Here is a 26,110-nt window from a genome sequence, read left to right as displayed (position 1 = left end):
GCTGGGCAATAAACTATGTCGCTGTGCAATATACTACGTGGCTCTGTGCTGTATACTACGTGGCTGGACAATATACTACGTGGCTCTGTGCTGTAAACTACGTGGCTGGACAATATACTACGTGGCTCTGTGCTGTATACTATGTGGCTGGGCAACATACTACGTCGCTGTGCAATATACTACGTGGCTCTGTGCTGTATACTACGTGGCTGGACAATATACTACGTGGCTCTGTGCTGTCTACTACGTGGCTGGGCAATATACTACGTCACTGCAATATACTACGTGGCTCTGTGCTGTACACTACGTGGCTGGGCAATATACTACGTCACTGGGCAATATACTACGTGGCTCTGTGCTGTATACTACGTGGCTGGGCAATATACTACGTGGCTGGACAATATACTACCTCGCTGTGCAATATACTACGTGGCTCTGTGCAGTATACTACGTGGCTGGGCAATATACTACGTGGCTGGGCAATATACTACGTAACTGGGCAATATACTACGTGGCTGGGCAATATACTACGTGACTGGGCAATATACTACGTCGCTGGGCAATATACTACGTCGATGGGCAATATACAACATGGCTGGACAATATACTACGTGAACATGCATATTCTAGAATACCCGATGCGTTAGAATCGGGCCACCATCTAGTATATATATATATATATATATATATATATAACACATTGCCACGTGACTTTGGAAAAGAAGTCAAGCCAGAAAGTCCATTTGGCTTCTTGTCCCGAGCCAATATTGGCTTTTAAGATTGCTACTTCAAATAATAAGCACTAGAGTTCCTCACCTCTGCTGCTTCTTGGGGGTAACTTACAAAGGGTGCGTTTAATAGATGCTTGGTGGCCCCGTCGGGGAATACTTCTGAACCCCCCCAATCAAACGTGATTCAGCCATATGCGCCGACGTAGCAACAGACTGTAATGGTGGCAGCCGAGCGAACATGAGCTCTGACATTTTCGGGAGTGTACGCCAACAAGAGGCGGACACCCAGACAGAGTAGCATGTCCCTAAACGCAATGTGAAAGCATCCTAAGAATGGCATTTTATACATCAGTCCTAAACCAAGTAAACTGAATCAAATGTATTCAGCAACATAAAAATTAAAAAGTTTCACATTTTACAAATTTGTAAACTTTTTTATGGCGAAAAATGTGCTTAAACAATTTGATCAATTTCCCCCTGAAGTGTATCTTTTGCTGAATAACTGGTTGATCATAGACACACTAACATCTATCCTATCAATGCCCAGCCATAGGTACCAGGGCCAGGATCTAGGTGAAATTCTCCCTGGCTCCCCTCCAGTCTGTCGTGGCACCGATACAGCAGTCACAAGCCAGCATGCTATGTCATTAATCAGAGACCAGTGACTACCGGGAAAGCATTAAGATATAGGGATTGGAAATGTGAGAATACTGCGCTTCTAGTTTATTTCAACACTCAATGATAAAGTATATTATCTGTGAAATTAATAGTGGATTTTGTCTTCCTATTGTAGGCAATAGAAGTCTGCAGACATTGCGCAGGGGAAACTGACATGCTGTAAGTCTAGTGTGTCATGTACTGTATTCAGCTATAGACTTTTCTGATACAAATTCATCTATAATATTTCCCTATATAACCCAAACATGAAGCAGCATGAGTGGGCAGAGCAGTTGCTTGAATTTGGGTGTTATGAATGACCCCTCAGGTCAGTCGCTATTGAGGTAGGAAAAGAAAACCAATAACGTATCGGTCTAGCAGCCTCTGGCCACAGAACTCTTCAGACTAAGTTCTCACGATGAGTATTTGGTGCAGTTTTTCGGCATATTTTCGTATACAAAAGCCACAGCATATATAATTCCAGCATCATGGGCCTGCGGTGTGATTTTGAAACCTGCGATATGTCAACCTCTCTTGCGGTAAATATGCGATTTATCTGTAGATTTTCCCCGTAGACTTAAATGAGATAAGGAAAATACACAGATAAAAAAAGGATGTGTTTTTATTGCATTTCTGCAATGAAAACACCATAAAAGCGCATGTAAAAAAAAAACAAACCTTAAAAACGCAATAAAAAAAATGCAAGTAACCTAATTTAGCTAACTGGCGCTGAAACCAGAAAAACTGCAGCATTAAAAACTCAACAAATCCCCGTCATGGGAATGTAGCCTAACAGACAACACGTACCTGAGCTCACTTTTATGGACTTCAACAATTTTTCTTTCCAGTTTCTGTGATTGCTTGGGAAAGATCTTGAAATCACAAATGTAATTGTCAGGATGTTCATCAGGATCATAATCTCCAATCTCAGCTGCAAAGAATAAAAATATACCGTAATATGAATTCTACTCAAATATAGCCGGTGTCAGGCTGGTTTTACATACAGATGTTTACGGGTGACAACAGGAGCCCAGAAAAGTGAAAAGTTCCATTTACGTCATAGGACATGTGTGATTGGTGGTTACTATATATGTGGCAGAATAAATGGTGTACTGTAGCTCCTGCCTGTGTTTTTTCTTCTTGACAATCGATTGCTTACACCCCCTTATGGCACATGGATGTCATAGAGGTCTCCGGCTTCGAATTATGGAAAATCACAACTATTAAACGCAGCTCTGCCTCTGTCTGACATAACAGTACATGCATTTTTTTCAATGAGCACCATTTATTGCTGTTTCTTCCCTTTATTGGCTGCTGTGGTGCAAATGGGCAGCTAAACCACCACTGATGCAGCCAAATAACCAAGGAGCTATGTGGAAATTGTTTACAAGTTTTATGCTTTTAGTAAAGGGCCAGTTAAATTCATTTCATATGAGATGACCAAGTTCAACTTTTAGTTGCTTACGTAAAGGAGATAGTCAAAGTGCAAAGAAGTGATGTCAACTACCGTATCTCCCTGAAAGTAAGACCTACACTGAAAATAAGCCCTAGCGTGATTTTACAGGATTTTTGGAGTATGCTTGAAATATAAGCCCTACTCCAAATGTAAGCCCTAGCTACAGTCAGGGTCGGTATTTTTATTTTTAGGGGAAAGGGGGGAGCCCTGCATTTCTATTCGAAGGTTAAAACTGCTTAAGTAACTTTGGAGAAATCACATATGTGTGACCATGATGTCACCAAAGGTCTTTTAACTGTAGGAGTCTAGAGGAACTGAAGAGAAGACAGTCTGGTATGTGACATATGAGAAGTGTGTGTATATATACATGTGTATGTGCAGTGATGGTCTGTGTGTAGACATACATGTGTATGTGCAACTCGCGTGTGTGTCTGTGTGTATATACATGGGTATGTGCAGTGTGTGTATACACTACCGTTCAAAAGTTTAGGGTCACCCAGACAATTTTGTGTTTTCCATGAAAACTCATACTTTTATTAATCAAATGAGTTGCCAAATTAATTGAAAATCTAGTCCAGACATTGACAAGGTTCGAAAAAAATGATTTTTATTTGAAATAATAATTTTCGCCTTCAAACTTTGCTTTCGTTAAAGAATGCTCCCTTTGCAGCAATTACAGCATTGCAGATCTTTGGCATTCTAGCAGTTAACTTGCTGAGGTAATATGGAGAAATTTCACCCCATGCTTCCAGAAGCCCCTCTCACAAGTTGGTTTGGCTTGATGGGCACTTTTTGCATACCATACGGTCAAGCTGCTCCCACAACAGCTCAATGGGGTTGAGATCTGGTGACAGTGCTGGCCACTCCACTACATATAGAATACCAGCTGCCTGCTTTTTCCCTAAATAGTTCTTGCATAATTTGGAGGTGTGCTTTGGGTCATTGTCCTGTTGTAGGATGAAATGGGCTCCAATCAAGCGGTGTTCACAGGGTATGGCATGGCGTTGCAAAATGGAGTGATAGCCTTCCTTATTCAATATCCCTTTTACCTTGTACAAATCTCCCACTTTACCAGCACCAAAGTAATCCCAGACCAACACATTACCTCCACCATGCTTGACAGATGGCGTCACGCATTCTTCCAGCATCTTTTCAGTTTTTCTGCGTCTCACAAATGTTCTTCTGTGCGATCCAAACACCTCATGCTTGGATTCGTCTGTCCATAACTCTTTTTTCCAATCTTCCTCTGTCCAATCTCTGTGTTCTTTTGCCCATATTAATATTTTCTTTTTATTAGCCAGTGTCAGATATGGCTTTTTTTTGCCACTCTGCCCTGAAGGCCAGCATCCCGGAGTCGCCTCTTCACTGTAGACGTTGATACTATCGTTTTGCGTGTACTATTTAATGAAGCTGCCAGTTGAGGACCTGTGAGGCGTTGATTTCTCAAACTACAGATTCTAATGTACTTGTCTTGTTGCTCAGTTGTGCAGCGGGGCCTCCCACTTCTCTTTCTACTCTGGTTAGAGCCTGTTTGCGCTCTCCTCTGAAGGGAGTAGTACACACAGTTGTAGGAAATCTTCAGTTTCCTGGCAATTTCTCGCATGGAATAGCCTTAATTTCTAAGAACAAGAATAGACTGTCGAGTTTCACATGAAAGTTGTTTTTTTCTGGCCATTTTGAGAGTTTAATGGAACCAACAAATGTAATGCTCCAGATTCTCAACTAGCTCAAAGGAAGGTCATGTTTATAGGCTCTCTAATCAGCCAAACTGTTATCAGCTGTGCAAACATACTTGCACAAGGTTTTACAAGGGTATTTTAACCATGCATTAGACATCTTACACAGTTAGCAAACACAAAGCACCATAAGAATACTGGAGTGATGGCTGTTGGAAATTGGCCTCTATACACCTATGAAGATATTGCATTACAAACCAGACGTTTGCAGCTAGAATAGTCATTTACCACATTAACAATGTATAGAGTGTATTTCTGAATCATTTAATGTTAGCTTCATTGGAAAAAAAACTGTGCTTTGCTTTTAAAAATAAGGAAATTTCTAAGTGACGCTAAACTTTTGAATGGTAGTGTATATACATGTGTATGTGCAATGTATGTATGCGCAGTGTGTGTATATATACATGTGTACGTATGTACAGTATGTGTATATACTTGTGTATGTGCAGTGTGTGTGTGAGACGGCGTGATTATATTTCAATAAATGTTCATTTAATATGTTCAAGAATAAATGTTCATTGTTGCTCATGGAAAAAAGACATCCCCTGAAAATAAGCCCTAGCCCATGTTTCGGAGCAAAAAATAATATAAGACCCCATCTTATTTTTGGAAAAACACAGTATAAGAACACCACTGATGAATAAGCCTAAAGCTACATACACACGTTGAGTATTTGGTCAGTATTTTACATCAGTATCTGTAAGGCCCCTTTCAAACATCAGTCGTTGGCAACGGATGGCCTCATGTTTCATCCGTTGTTCGCCGGATACGTCGAAAATTGTTTATCCGGCGGCCGGAGAAACCGGACATCGTAACTTTTTTGAATCCGTCGAAAGAAACGGACAACGACGGATCCGTCGCCGTCCATCGTTTGCTAGAATGGAAGCCTAAGGCGCCGGATACGTCAAATGACAGAATCCGGTGACGGATTTGTTTTTTTTTTTAACTGAGCATGCTCCGATTTTTTTAGGATCCAATTTGCTGGAGTAGCTAGTTGGATCCGGCGTAAAAACGGATCCGTCACATCAGTTTTTCCCAATCTGCGACGGATCTGTTTTTTTCAACATTCGACGGATTGTGACTGATGGCAAAAAACTGATTTGTAAAAGCAGCCTAAGGCTACTTTCACACTAGCGTTTTTTGACGTACATCGCAATGCGTCGTTTTGGAGTAAAAACGCATCCTGCAAAGTTGCCCGCAGGATGCGTTTTTCCTCCATAGACTTTCATTAGCGATGCATTGCGACGTATCGCCACACGTCGCATCCGTCGTGCGACGGATGCGTTGTGTTTTGGTGAACCGTCGGCACAAAAAAAGTCCCATATAACGTTTTTTGGTGTGTCGAGTCCGCCATTTCTGACCGCGCATGCGCGGCCGGAACGCCGCCCCTCCTCCCCGGATCTTACAATGGGGCAGCAAATGCATTGTAAAACTGCATCCGCTGCCCACGTTGTTCTTTTTTTTCGCAGTTTGCGTCGGTACGTCGGGCCGACGCATGGCGACGGCCCCGTACCGACGCTAGTGTGAAAGTAGCCTAAGCCAAAACCAGGAGTGGGTGATAAATACAGAAGTGGTGACGTGTTTCTATTATATTTTTCCTCTGATTGTTCCCCTCCTGGTTTTGGCTTACAAATACTGATGTCAAATACTGACCAAATACTGATAGTGTTACCTAGCCTAAAGGTGCACTTCACCTTAGATAATCATCAGGCATCTCATGAAACGAAAGGATTTAATCGCCGAAATCAACATTCCTCCTCCTTGTGGAGGACTCCCCCATCCCTCCCTTCCTACCCTCCTTTTTCTCTTCTACCTTTATCTATTTCATCTTCATATTTACATTTTTATAAGTTTGACAGAATTGTATGTATAGACATGACATCCTCTCTAATGTTGACTGTAGTAGGTACAGAGACTTCAGAGAAGGAACCATAATCCCAATTGAGATGATGGCAGTCAAGCAACAGTTTATTGTTTATTTTCTCCCATCACGGGACATGATTATTTGAAGGATGACTACAAAGTACTCCAAAACTTAAGGTACCTTCACACTCAGCAACTTTACAACGAGAACGACAACGATCTGTGACATTGCAGCGTCCTGGATAGCGATCTTGTTGTGTTTGACACGCAGCAGCGATCTGGATCCCGCGGTGATATCGCTGGTCGGAGCTAGAAGTCTAGAACTTTATTTCGTCGTCAGGTCGGCGTGTATCGTCATGTTTGACAGCAAAAGCAACGACGCCAGCAATGTTTTACATGGAGCTAACAACCAGCGAGAACGATAAGTGAGTCGCTGTTACGTCACTTGATCGCTCCTGCATCGTTCTGCTGTTGCCGGTGTTTGACGTCTCTACAGCGACCTAAACAGCGACGCTCCAGCGATCGGCTCGTTGTCTATATCGCTGCAGCGTCGCTGAGTGTGACGGTACCTTTAGATACACACCTCTGTCTGTAACTTTGCTTTTTTGTGTTAAAACCCAATAAAAACATGTTTAAAAAGAAAAGATAATCATCAGGCAAACGGTTCAGCCAACAGCTATCTTTCCTGACTCCCTCATATAAATAAAGGCTCAGCTCAGTCAAGCATGCATGTTTTCATTGACACTGTTGGTGGCTGGGGCAATTAAAGAATAAGGTGTTGAAATCCAATGTGCCAAATCCTTATCTCACAATCTTCTGTTTTGAGAGAATCATGGGCATGACATAACCAATATTGGGGTGCTCAGATAAGTGTATGGGTGAAGGATTAGCACTGAGTGAAATTAGCATTAGGTCTTATTCACAATGAGTGAAATTGCTGCAGATTTTCTGTCTAGACTCCATATGGAAAATCTGCTGTGTCAGTGGCGTTTTCAGAACCACATTTATACATTAAGGTCAAACTCCACATGGACTTTCAATGTTACCTTGTACAATGCAAGCACCAAGAAAGGCAGCATCAGCAAATGAACACAAGAGACGCCCATGAAAAATGTCCCGCTTTATCTGAAGATACAGAAGATACCTGCAAGAAACCAAACACACACAAATTGTAATATCCATGATTTAAAAATCAGACATCTTTTATTGAATCTTATTTTCCATGAATTCATCTGATTTCCATGTGTAATATACCATATGTATGCATAAGTGATCAAATTGGGATTACACTTATTTAGGGATATGAAACAAACAAAATCACATTGTCAATGAGTACTACCTGCGCACGGACCTTATAATTGCAAGGCGATCTCAGTTGCCAACTGAAAGAAGTTTCAATAAGAACTGTACTTCCAACAAATTTTGAATAGATCAATGCAAAATGTGAATAACAAACTTTGTAATGTATCTTATCAGAGAAATTTGCTACGTTCCTTGTATGAGTCTCTTCTCCTCCTCCCTCCTACCTTCTGAGCTTACCTTTCGCTCTGAGAAAACAGGTTTAATCCTCTTGCTCAAGTCAAGAGGGACTGCCAGGATAATGAGGTGTCAAGTTACACAGCCTCTATGAAGAGGGGAGTGGGAGAGGAAAGTGAGGCACCCAGTGAGGAAACGGGCAGGAGCAGACATAGAAAGACTGTGATGAGCGTTCTAACAAGTCTTTTGCCTCATCCCATTGGCTGGATTCACATCTACACAGCCATGATATCCTTCACAATGATGCTGCTTTTCTGTGTCCTAACTGGGGAATGAATAGCAGGAATTTCTCTATGTGGGCTGTGATGTGTATAGGAGACCTCATGACAGCTAGTCTTCTTCCACTAGCTAAGAGTCAACTATAAATTAAGAGACAGACCCTGTAGATGGGAAAACTGTGACAAAGTGGCCAGAAATAGTGTTATTCCTCATGTACGCACACAAGAAAAATGATTCTGAAAAATTACTTTGGAAGTACAGTTACTGTTTAAATTCAAAATGTCATACAATTGAGCATGTTATTATTAGGTTCCTGATCAGGATACACTCCAGGTAGATAATACGTCATACAGTGATACAGTGGCTCACGAAAGTATTCATCCCCTTGGCTTTTTACCTATTTTGTTACACTGCAGCCTGTGTTTAAATATTTTTGTAATCCGATTTGTATGTGATACATCAGGACTAAATAGTCTAAGTTGGGGAATTGAAGCGAGAATAATATAGGCATAAATTAAATTTGTGGGATCCAATAACTAACAATTGGCATGTGCATACTGTATGTATTCACCCCTTTTGCAATAAATCCCCTAAAAATTTCCGATGCAAGCAATTACCTTCATAAGTTACATGCTTAGTGGAAGGAAGTCCACCTGTGTGCAAGCTACGTAAATGTCACATGGTCTGTCACTATATACGCACCTTTTCTGAAAGGCCACAGAAGCTGCAATATCATTAGGCAAGAGGCACCACGGACTGGACATATTTGTCCATATGACCACAATAAGGGTAAGTTCACACAGGGCATTTTTACTGCATTTTTTTTCTCAGGCAAAACCTGATCATCTTGGCAGGAAAGAAGCTGCACCAAAAAAGCAGGTTTAGGAGCGTTTTTGGTGCGGTTTTTGGTTCATTTTTGGTGCTTTTTTTTATGTGTTTTTTTTCTCTTTGTGCATGCCAATAAAGTTGGGTGCACACAGAGAAAAAAAATAACTTCCTGTAGATAGAATGAATAGATAGATTGATAGAATAGATAGAATGAATAGATAGAAAGAATAGATAGAATTGATAGAATAGAACAGATACATTACCTGCGGTAGCCTCTTCCCTGGCATTTTCCCACAGTCCGGAGGTTACCTCAGGTCAGGCTGTGAGTGGGCGCAGGCTCGGTGACGTCACCGCTAGTTACTGAGCCTGCGCCCGCTCCATCTTATTCATTCCCCAGTCTCTTACAGCCTGGTTGTAAGCTTTAAGCTTTATCTCCCCCAGATACCGCGTGGGACACTTGACATATTGGACTGCAACAGAAAAAATGCTGAAAGAAGTGACATGCCCTATGTCAAAAAAACGCTGCAAAGCAAAAAATAATGACCACACAAAAACCCAATGTGTGTGCATGAGATTTCTGAAATCTCATAGGCTTTGCTGGTATGGTAAAAAGCAGATGAAAATTAGCATTAAAAAATGCAGCAAAATCGCCCTTTGTGAACTTACCCTAAGTCTAAGGCTATGTGCACACAATGCAGATTTGCTGTGGATCCGCAGCGGATTTTTCCGCACAGAAACACTGCAGATCCGCACTGTGATGTACAGTACAATGTTATTCAATGGGGAAAGAAAAGCTGTGCAGAAAAATCAGTGCGGAATTGCTGCGGATTTCAAAGAAGTGCACTTCTTTTGTGCGGATCTGCAGCGTTTCTGCATCCCTCCATGATAAAAATCTGCAGTGGCAAAAACCGCTGAAAATCCGCACAAAATCCGCATCAATTCCGCATAAAAACCACACAGAAAATTCTGCACCTCTTTTACTACGTGTGCATATAGCCTTAAACTCCATAGAGGTGGAATTTATGGAAGAGTGGTCAGAAAAAAGCTTTTACTTACACACAAAAATTGTAAGGCTCGTTTTGAGTTTGCCAAAAAACATATGGGAGACTCTTCAAATGTATGGAGGAAGGTGCTGTGGCTAGATGAGACTAAAATTGAACTTTTTGGCCACCGAAGTAAACTCTATGTCTGGCGCTAAACCAACACAGCTCCACACCTCAATAACACAATCCCCACAGTGAAACATGGTGGTGGCAGCATCATGCTGTAGGGATGTTTTTCGACAGCAGTGACAGGAAAAATGGTCCGAGTCGAGGGGATCATGGATGGTGTAAAATGCAGGGATACTATTGAGCAAAACCTGTTTCAGTCTGTCAGGCTGCCGTCACACTAGCAGTATTTGGTCAGTATTTTACATCAGTATTTGTAAGCCAAAACCAGGAGTGGGTGATAAATGTGGAAGTGGTGCATATGTTTCTATTATACTTTTCCTCTATTTGTTCCACTCCTGGTTTTGGCTTACACATACTGATGTAAAATACTGACCAAATACTGCTAGTGTGATGGCAGCTTCAGAGATTTTAGACTGGGATGGAGGTTCACCTTCCAACAAGACAATGACCCAAAGCACGCTGCTATAGCAACACTCGAGTGGTTTAAGGGGAAACGGGTAAATATTTTGGAGTGGCCTAGTCAAAGCACAGACTTTAATCCAATTGAGAATCTGTGGTCAGACTTGAAGATTGCTGATCACCAGAGGAATCCATCTAATTTGGAGCTGGAGCAGTTTTGCTTTAGGAATGGAGAAAAATCCCAGTAGCAAAATGTGAAAAGCTCATAGAGACTTATTCAAAGTCATTGCTGCAATAGGAGGCTCAACAAAAAACTAACGTTAAGGGGGTGAATACTTACGCAAACAGAAGTTTTTAATTTTTTTGTATTATTTGTTGTTTGCTTCACAATAAAAAGAAAACCAAATGTTCACACTTGTAGTCATGTTCGTTACATGGACTGATGCAAAATCTCCAAAAAATCTGTGAAATTCCAGGTTGTGAGGTAGCAAATCACGAAAAAATGCCAAGGGGGTAAATATTTTCGCAAGCCACTGTAACTGTATACTGTATGTTGATGACAATTTAATGTGCATGATGGCATTCTGACTATTCCCTAAGGTCTGCCATCATTTTATATCAACTTGGCCAGTCCTTTTTCTCATTCTAAATAGGAGTCCACAATTTAAGCTTTAACTAAATTTCATCATATAATCTAATATATAAAGCTGAATGTGTGTATGTGTGTATGTATGTATGTATGTATGTGTGTATGTCCGGGATTGGCATCTGCACCGTCGCAGCTACAGCCACAAAATTTTGCACAGTCACATGTCTGGACCCCGAGAGCGTCATAGGCTATGTTGTGAGGCGAAATTTTAACCCTGCACGTTCCAATTCCCCAAACAATTTTGCCCCTATCTACATAGTGGGGAAAAAGTGAAAGGAAAAGTGTTGGAGGCGTCGCAGCTACAGCCACAAAATTTTGCACAGTCACACGTCTGGACCCCGAGAGCGTCATAGGCTATGTTGTGAGGTGAAATTTTAACCCCGCGCTTTCCAATTCACCAAACAATTTTGCCCCTATCTACATAATGGGAGAAAAATGAAAGGACAAGTGTTGGAGGCAAATTGACAGCTGCCAGATGTGAACAAGGGGGACTTAAAGAGTGATAGCGATGGCGCCAAAGAATATATACCGTACAGTTGCTAAGGTGTGGCCCCGACATGGGATACTCACCACACATGGGGATATGAACACACACACACACAAAATGCACCACACACTACCACATGCTTGAACACATATACCACCCTCAGCACACAATTCACCACACATACACCAACCTCGCCACATAATAGTCGAAACACAAAAGTCACCGCTCAAAACTCGCCACATGCATAACTCGCCACACGTGCAAAACTCACCTCATGGAAAACTCGCCACACGCAAAACTTGCACACGCGGAAAAATTGCCACATGCACAAAAGTTGCAACACATGCAAAAGTTGCCTCACACAAAACTTGCACATACTCAAAACGCACCACACATAAAACTCGCCATGCGCAAAATTCGATATGCGCAAAACTTGCTGCACACAACTTGCTACACTAACCTGTCACATGCAACTCGACACACTAAAAGTTGCTACACGCATGTCGCCACCCAAAACTTATCTCACAAAAGTCGCTACATGCATGTCGCCACATGCAACTCAACACACACAACTTGACACATGAAACTCGCCCTAAAACACACGCAAGTCTGGTATTATCCTTCAAAAATAAAAATCTGATTAATAAGCAGACAAACTATAAGAGCAACAAATGTACCATATAGGAATACGGCAGCTGTCAGTCACATGACCTGTCTATTATGTGTATGTGTGAGCTAATATATACTGCCAGGTGGGAGGGCTTCCTGTTGGCTGGGGATTTATCAGGCTGCCAATTTAGTACTATATACAGGAGAGATGACACACATGTATATACTATATACAGGAGGATGACACACAGGTATATACTATATACAGGAGGAGATGACACACAGGTATATACTATATACAGGAGCAGATGACACACAGGTATATACTATATACAGGAGCAGATGACAGACAGGTATATACTATATACAGGAGGAGCTGATACACACATATATACTATATACAGAGGAGATGACACACAGGTATATATTATATACAGGGGAGATGACACAGGTATATACTATATGAGGAAGGAGATGACATACAGGTATATACTATATACAGGAGGAGATGACATCCTGGTATATACTATATACAGGGGAGCTGACATACAGGTACATACTATATACAGGGGCGATGACACACAGGTATATACTATATACAGTGGAGATGACACACAGGTATATACTATTTACAGATGGAGATGACATAAAGGTATATACTATATACTGGAGGAGATGACACACAGGTATATACTTTATACAGGAGCAGATGATACACAGGTATATACTATATCAAAGAGATGACACATAGGTATAGAGGAGGAGAGGACATACAGCAGGTATATACTATATACAGGGGAGATGACATACAGGTATATACTATATACAGGAGATGACATACAGGTATCTATATATATAATTGTCTAAGGGTTTTTCTGTCTTTCTCTCTGTCCTGGAAATCCCGCGTCTCTGATTGGTCAACTTTTATTGATAATATCTCAGCAACAGTGAAGTGAAATTAATAAAATAACAAAAACGTTTAATTCTGCTCTGTCGCCATTATTACATTGTGTGTCTACTTCAATATGATATGCAAATTGCCTCGTGAGAGAGGAAGAGGACTTGAACTCTATAGCACCACCTGTTGGAAGCAGGAATCCTATAAGCTACTATCGACCCTTTAACAGAGGTCCTCTTTAAGAATGAATGGAAGGGCAGTGTGCCCGTTACACTCACACAGGGCTCTCCAAGACCCCTGTTCTCAGGATGGGTGGGAACTCCAGCAGTCAAACCCCCAGCTATTGAGAAGATATCCCATATCATATGGATAGAGGATAACTTCTAAACTTGAGAATTCCTCTGTATGACTAGGGCCTCACATGATTTTTCGCTACTATGAGCTACAGCTGGAGACTAAAGTAATACAGATTTTATAGCTGTGACGGAATCGTTTAGGGTGTGTTCACATTATTTAGGTATGACTCCCATATGTATTTTGTAAATATGTGTTTCTAAACCTGGGAAAGCTATGCTCACACAAAGATGTCTAATTCATGCCACAAACCCACAAATGTGTACTGTATATGAAGATTATTAAACACTTTCTTGAAATTGGAGTTTAACTCCTAGTAGTATTTTCGGTTGTGGCTCAAATAAGATGACCGCATTCATAATATGTGACATCAGCTGTAAAACATAGCAGTCATGATGAAGTGAGTAACTTGTCAGTTATTCTAAAACGCTTCTGCCGCCAAGATGACATTCCATATGACAAGCAGGTGCACAATTGTAATCCAGTGTGAGCTGTAAATGTGGTTAGTTATTACTTCTCATAACATACCATTGTTCGGCTGTCACCTCTACACTACATCTGGACAAGTAACTCGCTCAAATTCACTAAATTAATGGGGCTACCAGTTTAAAAAACCCATTGCCGTATTCCTCATTAGCAGTGTCAAGAATTTTGCACCCCCTATGAACCATTAGCACTCCCTGAGGCGCTTTCACCGGTCCAGTATTGAACCGCATATTCCCAAAAAACATGTACGCTTTAACCCCTTTGAGACGAAGCCTGTTTTCACTTTAATGACCAGGCCAATTTTTACAATTCTGACCACTGTCACTTTGAGGTTATAACTCTGGAACGCTTCAACGGATCCTGGTGATTCTGAGAATGTTTTCTCGCGACATGTTGAATTTTATAATAGCGTTAAAATGTCTTTGATATGACTTGCGTTTATTTGTGAAAAAAACAGAAATTTGGCGAAAATTTCGCAATTTTCAAACTTTTATTTTTTTTGCCTTTAAATCATAGAGTCATATCGCACAAAATAGTTAATAAATAACGTCTCCCACATGTCTACTTTACATCAACACAATTTTGGAAACAATTTTTTTTGTTAGGAAGTTATAAGGGTTAAAAGTTGACCAACGATTTCTCATTTTTGCAACAAAATTTGCAAAACCATTTTTTTTAGGGACCATCTCACATTTGAAGTGACATTGAGGGGCCTACATGACAGAAAATACCCCCAAATGACTCCATTCTAAAAACTGCACCCCTCAAGGTGCTCAGAACCATATTCAAGAAGTTTATTAACCCTTCAGGTGCTTCACAGGAATTTTTTGGAAAGTGGAAGGAAAAAATAAACATTTACTTTCCTTTCAAAATTTTTTTCCTTCAGACCTAATTGTTTTTACTTTTGCAAGGGTAACAGGAGAAAATGGACCATATATTTTGTTGTGCAAGTGCTCCTGAGCATGTCGATACCCCATATGTGGGGAAAATCTACTGTTTTGGCACACAGCAGAGCTCGGAAAAGAAAGGAGAGCCATTTGACTTTTTGAATGTAAAATATGCTGGAATAATAAGAGGTTGCCATGTCGCGTTTGGAGAGCCCCTGATGTGTCCAAACAGTGGAAACCCCCCACATTTTGGAAACTAGACCCCTTAGGGAATTGATCTAGGTGTTTAATGAGCACCTTGAACACACAAGTGTGTCACAGAAGTTTATAGTGTAGAGCAGTGGAAATAAAAAAAAAATCACATTTTTTTCAAATAAATATTTTTTAGCTTCATATTTTGCATTTTCATTAGGTAACAGGAGAAATTGCTCCATACAATTTGCTGTGCTATTTCTCCTGAGCATGCTGAAACCTCATGTGTGGGGGAAATCTATTGTTTGGGCACATGGTTGGGCTCAGAAGGGAAGGAGTGCCATTTGAGTTTTTGAATGTAAAATATGCTGGAATAATTAGCGGTTGCCATGTCGCGTTTGGAGAGCCCCTGATGTGCCTAAACAGTGGAAACCCCCCACAAGTGACACCATTTTGGAAACTCGACCCCTTTGGGGCCTTAGCTAAATGTGTATTGAGCATCTTGAACCCACACGTGCTTCACAGAAGTTTATAATGTTAAGCTGTGAAAATTTAAAAAAAAAATAATAATTTTTCCCACAAAAACATTTTTTAGCTACAAATTTTGTATTTTCACAAGGGCAAAAGGAGAAAATGGACCCCAAAGTTAAGTTTGTTGTGTAATTTCTCCTGAGTTCACCGATACCCCATATGTGGTCGAAAACTACTTTTAAGACACAGTGCAAAGCTCAGAAGGAAAGTAGCCATATTACAGTGCAGATGTACCCCCACATAAGGGAACCCATTTTGGAAATTACACCCCTTTGGGAATTTATCCACAGGTGTAGTGACGATTTTGACTCCATGGGTGTTTTCCAGAAACAGGCAGCAGTCGATGTTGCTGAGTGAAAACTGCAAACTGCCGTTGTAGTGACCAGGACACTGTACTGACCAGTACGTTATACCCAGCCCGTACTTCTGGAGACATGCACCCGTAAATTAGGTGGGCTCTCATCACTACAGAAATGACAAACATGTGGGCACTAAATGTTGATTAGGCACACTGGGGCTCAGAAAGGAGGGGGGCATTTGGATTTGGGAGAGGAGAATTTGATGATTTTCTTTTGGCGGGTGAGGAGCCATTTCGCTTTTCCATAGCTATTGTGCTACCAGTAACGTGGAAGCCCCCTGTATTTCCATTAATAGATGACAGATCTGAGCAGGGACTTGCTTTTTTTGTGGATTGAGTGAAAGCTTTTATTGGGAACATTTTACATAAAGTTTGGGATCACATTTATCTGGCGCGCTACGCTGAGCACTTACTTTGCAGTTTCCATTTAAATCTCTGAGTTAAGTGATTCAGATGAAACCCCTGATGGATCCATTCACTATAGTGACACAGCAGAGTTACTCTGGACTCCATCTGGCCTCTGTTCCGTGGTTTCTTTTTTTTCAGAAGTGCACAAAACTGTGGCCAACGGCACCTTTATGCAATCCTAAAAAGACGGACACTGCCGGATCACAGGTTCAATGGCGCCCACAGTGCCTCCCATCTGCCTCATTATAGGGAATCTTCTGCCAGAGGTTCTGTCTGAATCACATATTTCAGAGATTTACACGGAAACCCCAGTGGAAGCGCTCAGCGCAGGATAAATGTGCACCAAGCCTTAAAGGGAACCTGTCACCCCCAAAATCGAAGGTGAGCTAAGCCCACCGGCATCAGGGGCTTATCTACAGCATTCTGTAATGCTGTAGATAAGCCCCTATGTATTCTGAAAGATGAGAAAAAGAGGTTAGATTATACTCACCCAGGGGCGGTCCCAGTCCGGTTCTTGTCCAATGGGCGTCGCGGTCCAGGGCCTCCCATCTTCATAGGATGACGTCCTCTTCTTGTCTTTACGCTGTGGCTCCAGCGCAGGTGTACTTTGTCTGCCCTGTTGAGGGCAGAGCAAAGTACTGCAGTGTGCAGGCGCCGGGCCTTTCTGACCTTTCCCTGCACACTGCAGTACTTTGCTCTGCCCTCAACAGGGCAGACAAAGTACACCTGCGCCGGAGCCGCAGCGTGAAGACAAGAAGAGGACGTCATCCTATGAAGATGGGAGGCCCCGGACTGGACCATCGGACAAGAACCGGACCGGGACCGCCCCTGGGTGAGCATAATCTAACCTCTTTTTCTCATTTTTCAGGATATATCGGGGGCTCATCTACAGCATTACAGAATGCTGTAGATAAGCCCTTAATGCCGGTGGGCTTAGCTCACCTTCGATTTTGGGGGTGACAAGTTCCCTTTAATGCGATCTTCGGGAGGCAGAATGAAAAAATCAACAACATGTGAAGAATTGGTTTTATTTATTTTTTACACCGTTCCTCGTATGGTATAAGTGATTAGGTGACTTTATTCTTCGGGTCAGTGAGATTACAGCGATACCAGATTTATATCGGGCTTTTATGTTTGGCTGCTGTAACACACTAAAAAGAGGCTTTTTTTGCGAAAACTAGTTCTTGCATCACTATATTTTGAGAGCTATAATTTTTCCATATTTCGGCTGACAGAGTCATGTGAGGGCTTGTTTTTGCGGGACGATGTGACATTTTTATTGGCACCATTTTCAGGCACATGACAGTTTTTGATCACTTTCTATTCCGATTTTTGTGAGACAGAATTAACAAAAACCAGCAATTCAGGAATTGCTTTTTTTATAAATGCCGTTCCGCATGTGATAAAATTGATAAGACCGCTTTATTCTTCGGGTCAGTACGATCACAGCGATACCTCATTTATATAATTTTTTTTAGGTTTTGGCGCTTTTACACAATAAACTATTTTCTAGAAAAAATAATTACTTTTGCATCACTTTATTCTGAGAGCTATAACCTTTATTTGTCTGCTGATGGAGCTGTATGGCGGCTTGTTTTTTGAGGGACAAGATGACGTTTTCAGTGGCACCATTTTTATTTACATCCTTCTTTTTGATCGCGTTTTATTGCACTTTATGTTCGGCGATATAATGATAAAGCATTGTTTTTGCCTCACTTTTTAATTTTTTTTACGGTGTTCACTGAAGGGGCTAACTAGTGGGACAGTTTTATAGAGCGGGTCGTTACGGACGCGGCAATACAAAATATGTGTACTTTTATTGTTTTTTTAATTTACATAAATAAATGTATTTATTGGTAAAGGTTTATTGTATTTAATTTTCTTTATTTGAGGATTTTTTTAAAACTATTTTTACACATTATAATTTTTTATTTAACTTTATTACATTGTCCCAGTATGGGACATCACTATATAGTGTCAGATCAGGATCTGGCAAGCAGGGAAGGAGGCATGCCTGACAAGCCATCTCCCTGACGGGCCCGGAAGGACCCCGTGGTCATCTTGGTGCTGGGGGTCTCCATGGAGACCATCAGAACAACGACCCCCTCCCTGTGCGTAGCTTCTCTATGCCACTGTCATTAATGACAGCGGCACCAGAGGGGTTAAATGCCCATGATCGGTGCCAGCACTGATCGTGGCCGTTGCTGCTGGTGTCAGCTGTCACATACACCTTGAGGCCACGGTGATTGCGGCATCGTACTAGTACTGTTCTCTTTGCGCGAACGCACCTCCTGCAGAGCAATACTAGTATGGTGCATGGTGCGCAGGGGTTAATGTTGAAAATAGTGATAGAAATATTGTTTGACCTTTGAGTTACTGAAATCAGACAAAAAAATGTAAAAAATTAAGTTAAATTTGTTTTTATGTAACTTTTTTTATACTCTAGTCCTCTCCCTCTGCTCATCTGACATGCCAGGCTTGGCTTGTCACTGTAAACTAGGAGAAACATTGTCCCTGGTATGTCTATCCAGCCAGCTCCCCTGCACTGTCTGTCTATGAAGTGCACATAATTACATCACCCAGCTTTCCACACAGACTTTCCTCTGCTCCTAGCATTCTCATGGTATGCTTTTCAGCTAACCCCAGCATACCCTGTGTTATTTATGACCTTGTTTACTCAGGCCTGATTGTATGCATCTGGTCCACCCTTAATTCTCTGACCAAGATGAGCAGAGACCACTCCTCTCTGCTTCACACCTGAACGCACTTAGTTTGCCATATATTGCATAGTATAAGTCTGCATGGACTTCAGTCTGCAGTGTGATCCCTTAGAAGTGTGTCCTTAAAAGTGTGGATTACAGTAGAATTAAAACCTGAATTGAACCTGAAGGGGACTGAAGGTAACTGGCCACAGTCTTTGAAAAGAATGTTTCTGTTTGTTTTCACTTTCACCCCTATAATCCTTCACTTTCTGCTACCTCCCCTGATCCCTACACCTAGTAAGGAACTGTTCATCTCCTCTTCAATCCTCCCCATCCACCTCACCTCCTCCTCAAAACTGTTCCTTAACATACAATCCTCTGTCTCCAAGCACAGACAGCCCCCTCAAGCCCTCTCCTGCTCCCACCTGCTAACACTTTCTCTGCTCCTTCTTACTGCTGGTGATATCTCTCCAAATCCTGGTCCTCCTCACCATATTCCCACAATCATTTCTACCTCCCATCCACGCTCTAGCACAAACTTCCGTAACCTCTCTAACCTAATACCCATTCACCCAGCCCCCGCTTCCCCAGTCCCACTAACGGGAGCTCTGTGGAACGCTCGCTCTGTCTGCAACAAGCTCTCCTACATCCATGATCTCTTTGTTACTACCAAACTTTCCTTCCTTGCCATCACCGAAACCTGGCTCACCCCCTCTGACTCAGTCTCCCCTGCTGCACTCTCTTACGGTGGCTTCCACCTTTCCCACACACCCCGCCCCAGCAGCAAACATGGCGGAGGAGTTGGTTTTCTCCTGTCAGATAACTGCTCCTTCACCCCAATCCCACTGCCACCCTCTGTTACCCTCCCTTCCTTTGAGGTGCACTCTATGCGCATCTATTCCCCCACCAACCTCCAACTGGCTGTCATTTACCGCCCCCCAGGGCCAGCCACCATCTTCTTTGACCACTTCACCACCTGGCTACTTCATTTCCTTTCTGCGGAAATCCCCACTATCATCATGGGCGACTTCAACATACCCATTGACACTTCCCTCTCAGCTGCCACTAAACTTCTATCTCTCACTTCCTCCTTCAGCCTCACTCAATGGTCTTCTGCAGCCACTCACAAAGACGGTCACACACTGGACCTCATCTTCACCCGCCTCTGCTCTCTATCTAACCTCTCTAACTCACCTCTTCCTCTCTCTGACCACAACTTTCTCACATTCTCATCTCTCTCCACTCCATGTCTACAATCCCCACCCCACAAACTTTCACACCCTCGCAGAAATATTAAACACCTTGACCTACATTCATTCTCTGAATCCCTCCTCCCCCTCACAGGCATAAGTTCCATACACAATGCGGATGACGCTGCTGCTCTATATAATACCACAATAGCTGTAGCTTTGGAATCTGCTGCCCCACTTACACATACCAAAGCTCGCAAAATCAACAGACAGCCCTGGCACACCAGCCTGACCAAAGAACTTAGGCGAGCTTCCAGAGCTGCTGAGCGCAGATGGAAAAGATCCCACTCTAACGAGCACTTCATCGCATTCAAACAGTCCCTCACTACTTTCAAGACCACACTTGCCACAGCTAAACAAACCTACTTCTCATCTCTCATATCCTCCCTCTCTCACAACCCTAAACAGTTATTCAACACCTTCAATTCTCTCCTCCGTCCCCCAGCACCTCCTCCCTCCCCACTTATCTCTGCTGAAGACTTTGCCTCATTTTTCAAGCAGAAGATTGATAGCATTAGAGACAGTTTTGGTCAACAACCCCCAGAGCTCTTCCTCCCGATTTCACAGCCCTCCACTTCCAAAATCAACTTCTCCACCATTACAGAAGATCAACTCTCCACTCTACTCTCAAGATCACATCTCACCACCTGTGCACTTGACCCACTCCCATCCCACCTCATCCCAAACCTCACCACAATCTTCATCCCAACCCTAACCCATCTCTTCAACTTATCTCTAACAACTGGTGTTTTCCCCTCAAGCTTTAAACATGCCTCCATCACACCTATCCTCAAAAAGCCCTCTCTTGACCCATCCTCTGTATCTAGCTATCGCCCTATATCACTTCTCCCCTATGCCTCCAAACTACTGGAACAACACGTTTACCTTGAACTGTCCTCCCATCTCTCTTCCTGCTCCCTCTTTGACCGCCTACAATCTGGCTTCCGGTCACACCATTCCACCGAAACTGCCCTAACTAAAGTCACCAATGACCTCTTAACCGCCAAGAGCAAGCGACACTACTCTGTCCTCCTCCTCCTCGACCTGTCGGCTGCCTTTGACACAGTGGACCATTCCCTATTATTACAAACCCTCTCATCCCTTGGCATCGCAGACTTGGCCCTATCCTGGATCTCATCATACCTAACAGACCGGACATTCAGCGTCTCCCACTCACACACCACCTCCTCACCTCGCCCTCTATCTGTCGGAGTCCCACAAGGTTCAGTCCTTGGGCCCTTGCTCTTCTCCATTTACACCTTTGGCCTGGGACAGCTCATAGAATCTCATGGCTTTCAGTATCACCTCTATGCTGACGACACACAGATCTACATCTCTGGACCAGATATCACCTCCCTTCTAACCAGAATCCCTCAATGTCTGTCCACTATTTCATCCTTCTTCTCCGCTAGATTTTTGAAACTTAACATGGACAAAACAGAATTCATCATCTTTCCCCCATCTCACGCGACCCCCCCAACGAACCTATCAATTACAGTAAATGGCTGCCCACTCTCCCCAGTCCCACAAGCTCGCTGCCTCGGGGTAATCCTTGACGCTGATCTCTCCTTCAAACCACATATCCAAGTCCTTTCCACTTCCTGCCGACTGCAACTCAAAAATATTTCACGAATCCGTTCATTCCTCAACCATGAATCTGCAAAAACCCTAGTCCATGCCCTCATCATCTCTCGCCTTGACTACTGCAACCTCCTGCTCTGTGGCCTCCCCGCTAACACTCTCGCACCCCTCCAATCTATTCTAAACTCTGCTGCCCGACTAATCCACCTGTCCCCCCGCTATTCCCCGGCCTCTCCCCTCTGTCAATCCCTTCACTGGCTCCCCATTGCCCAGAGACTCCACTACAAAACCCTAACCATGACGTACAAAGCCATCCACAACCTGTCTCCTCCATACATCTGTGACCTCGTCTCCCGGTACTTACCTACCCGCAACCTCCGATCCTCACAAGATCTCCTACTCTACTCCCCTCTTATCTCCTCTTCCCACAATCGTATACAAGATTTCTCTCGCGTATCACCCCTACTCTGGAACCCTCTACCACAACACATCAGACTCTCGCCTACCATCGAAACCTTCAAAAAGAACCTGAAGACCCACCTCTTCAGACAAGCCTACAACCTGCAGCTACCACCGATCGACCAAACCGCTGCATGACCATCTCTACCCTCACCTACTGTATTCTCACCCATCCCTTGTAGATTGTGAGCCCTCGCGAGCAGGGTCCTCATTCCTCCTGTACCAGTTATGACTTGTATTGTTTAAGATTATTGTACTTGTTTTCATTATGTATACCCCTCCTCACATGTAAAGCGCCATGGAATAAATGGCGCTATAACAATAAATAATAATAATAATAATAATAATAATCCCTGTGCCCCAGTCCAGAGCCTCTCACCTAGCCAAATCACATCTCATACTTTGCACTGATAAGGGACAGTACCCCCAAACACCATGTCTACAAATTGAGATTCTGGTTTGGCTTTTAGTCTAAGTCAAATTGCAAGGCTCATTAAAGAGTCGATGTTGACTTTTAGGATCGCTACTTCCAATAGGTGGCACTAGAGTTCTAGTCCTCTTCCTCTCTGAAGAGACAATTTGCATATTTAATTTCCCAGAGGGGCATACATGGCTACAAGTCTCCTCACACTGGCATACCAGGACCTGGCTGGTCACTCTCCACAAGGAGAAACGGTACCCCTTAGACACCTGTTGCAAAATGTGAAATTCTGTCTGACATCTGCAGCATAAATTGACATGCTTCAAATAATTAACCCGCAGCCCTTTGTAATTTGAACAGTGGATAATTTATGCAGCGTGTGCATGAGGTTTCTTAAAATCTCATGTGTTATGCTGGAAGCTTAAAGCCTCTTTCACACTTCAGACTTTTCATTTCCATCCAAATCCGTCGTTTTGTGAAAAAAAAAACGGTTCCAGCAAATGTTGCTGCAAGATCCTGTTTTTTCCCATAGACTCCTATTAGCGACGGATTGTGACAGATGGCCTTCCGTTTCATCCGTCGTACGACGGATCCGTCGTAAATTCTGTGTCCGTCAGGCGGAGATAACGCACATAGAAATGTTTTTTTTGTGTATGTCGTAAAATCGTACAGCGACGGATCCAGTGCTGCCCGTCGTTGGCTAGAATGGAAGCCAATGGACGCAGGATCCGTCGCTGACAGTCAAAAAACGGAATCCAGAGACGGATTACTTTTTTTTAAATTGAGCATGCCTGGAAGGATTTTCATTCAGGGGGGAAAAAATCTCTCTCTCAAAATTCCGGCTATAACTACGTCAACGGATGCGTAAAAAAACGGATCCAGTACATCTGTTTTGTACAATCGGCACAGGATCCGTATTTTCAAGACTTTGATGGATTGTGATTGACTCTAAAAAAACGAATGTGTGAAAGAGAACTAAGACGCAGTGGATTTTAGGCAATGGTACACACAATGGAAAATCTACAGTATTTTTGTTACCGGGGTATGTACTGTCAACCAGCAAATCTGGCATTGATTTGTGTTACAAGGACCAATCCAAAGGCACCATCAATCAGAGCATGAATGCAGCCAGGTACAATTGTGTGAAAAAGTGTTTACCTCCTTCCTGATTTCCTATTGTTTTGCATGTTTGTCACACTTAAATGTTTCAGATCACCAAACAAATGTAAATATTAGACAAACACAAGTAAACACAAAATGCAGTTTTTAAATTAAGGTCTGTATTTTTGATGATTAAAGGGAACCTGTCACCCCCAAAATCGATGGTGAGGTAAGCTCACCGTCATCAGGGGCTTATCTACAGTATTCTGTAATGATGTAGATAAGCCGCCGATGTATCCTGAAAGAGGAGAAAAAGACATTAGATTATACTCACGCAGGGGCGGTCCCGCTCCGATGGGCATCTCAGGTCCGGAACAGCGCCTCCCATCTTCATTCCATGACATCCTCTTCTTGTCTTCACGCTGAGGCTCCGGCGCAGGCGTACTTTGTCTGCCCTTTTGAGGGCAGAGCAAAGTACTGCAGTGCGCAGGCGCCGGGAAAGGTCAGAGAGGCCCAGCGCCTGCGCACTGCAGTACTTTGCTCTGCCCTCAACAGGGCAGAGAAGTACGCCTGCGCCAGAGCCGCAGCGTGAAGACAAAAAGAGGACGTCATCGTAAGAAGATGGAAGGCCCCGGACCGGACCGCGATGCCTATCGGATCGGACCGCCCGCCCGCCCAGGTGAGTATAATCTAACCTCTCTTTCTCATCTTTCAGGATACATCGGAGGCTTATCTATAGCATTATTGAATGCTGTAGATAAGCCCCTGATGCCGGTGGGCTTAGCTCACCTTCAATTTTGGGGGTAACAGGTTCCCTTTAAGGCAAAAAGAAATCCACACCTACGGGGCATGATGTCTAGCATTCATTTGTGCATCTTCTAGTCTACTTTACTTTTGTCAGACAGGTCCTATTTAAGTGATTTCTTGATTGAGAACAGGTGTGGCAGTAATCAGGCCTGTGTGTGGCTATGGAATTTTAACTCAGCTTCCCAAAGATCTGATAAACCATAGTTAATTTATGTTTTATGGGGGGGAAGGGGGTCAATCACTTTTTCACACAGGGCCCTGTAGGTTTGGATTTCTTTTATGCCTAAAAATAAAGACCTTCATTTTGTGCTTACTTGTGTTTTCTTTGTCTAATATTTACATTTGTTTGGTGATCTGAAGCATTTAAATGTGACAAACATGCAAAAGAATAGGGAATCAGGAAGGGGGCAAACACTTTTTCACACAACTGTATATTTTTCTCTGAAACACGCTGGTGTTAAAGTACTGAGGAGGGGGGGCAGACTAGTCACATCTTTGCCTATGGTCCCCGGCCAGCATTTCCCAGTGCCGCTGCAAGTGATAGACAGGTCTCTCCTATAGTGAGAGACGTGTCAATCATCTGGAGTGCTGCATTCTAGAAAAAAATGATATCTGATAGTACCATAATTCGTGCTGCCAGCAATTTGGGCAGCATGAATGAAGTGACAGGTTCCTTTTAAAGGAATAGTAGTACCATTTAGCAAAATCTGCACTTAACAACATGCTTCACTTGGTGTTTTTCCAGCTTAACACAAAATAACAGTTTGACAAGCACCCCAGTGATCTTCAGTAAAAATGAATGTTACAAAGTGCAATGAGCAGGTGGCAGACAAATCGCACCATTAGCTTCTACCCTGTGCATTTATAAATTGCTTTACTGTTACAAAAGCAAAAAAAGAGAGAAAAGATAAAAGAGACCTATTTTTATAAGGCTAGTGTCAGCCAGAGTCCTGTTACCAAGGGGTTGCTACATAAAATGCTGAAGTCATTTGTTTCCATCATTTCCACTTTCAGAGATATTTTTCCCTGACCGGCCAAAATAATATGCACCTACTCATAGCATACTAATGATCCATCCTAGATCCCTGGCGGATGCTACCAACACTTAGTTTCACTGGAAACAATATCTGCAGTCGTAGAAATTACCAAGGTCTCCTAAGGTATCGATCACTCCAATCTCCAATAAAATCTGAATATATATATATATATATAAAAATCCAAAATTTATTGACAAATCACATAGTTTAAACATACATGTACAAGAACAATAATTCATGTGCAGGAACACTACACCGGGATGAACAGGATCCACCAAAAAACCTTCATAACTATA

The 26,110-nt window shown here is 42.6% G+C and overlaps 1 protein-coding gene across 2 annotated transcripts in view; it reads right to left on the bottom strand.

The window, feature by feature from the left end:
* Positions 1 to 26,110, bottom strand: part of FRMD3 (FERM domain containing 3) — a 297,732-nt gene that overhangs the window by 44,403 nt on the left and 227,219 nt on the right. For both annotated transcript variants that reach the window (XM_069762775.1, XM_069762783.1), the window contains exons 5-6: positions 7,490 to 7,587; positions 2,196 to 2,319 (exon numbers count right to left, since the gene is read on the bottom strand). In XM_069762775.1, coding sequence (XP_069618876.1) covers positions 2,196 to 2,319; positions 7,490 to 7,587 — 222 coding nt within the window. The remainder of the gene's footprint in view (positions 1 to 2,195; positions 2,320 to 7,489; positions 7,588 to 26,110) is intronic.

The sequence above is a fragment of the Ranitomeya imitator genome, chromosome 1 (assembly GCF_032444005.1).
Source record: "Ranitomeya imitator isolate aRanImi1 chromosome 1, aRanImi1.pri, whole genome shotgun sequence".
Classification (NCBI taxonomy): domain Eukaryota; kingdom Metazoa; phylum Chordata; class Amphibia; order Anura; family Dendrobatidae; genus Ranitomeya; species Ranitomeya imitator.
This window is presented reverse-complemented; position numbering and strand designations above follow the sequence as displayed.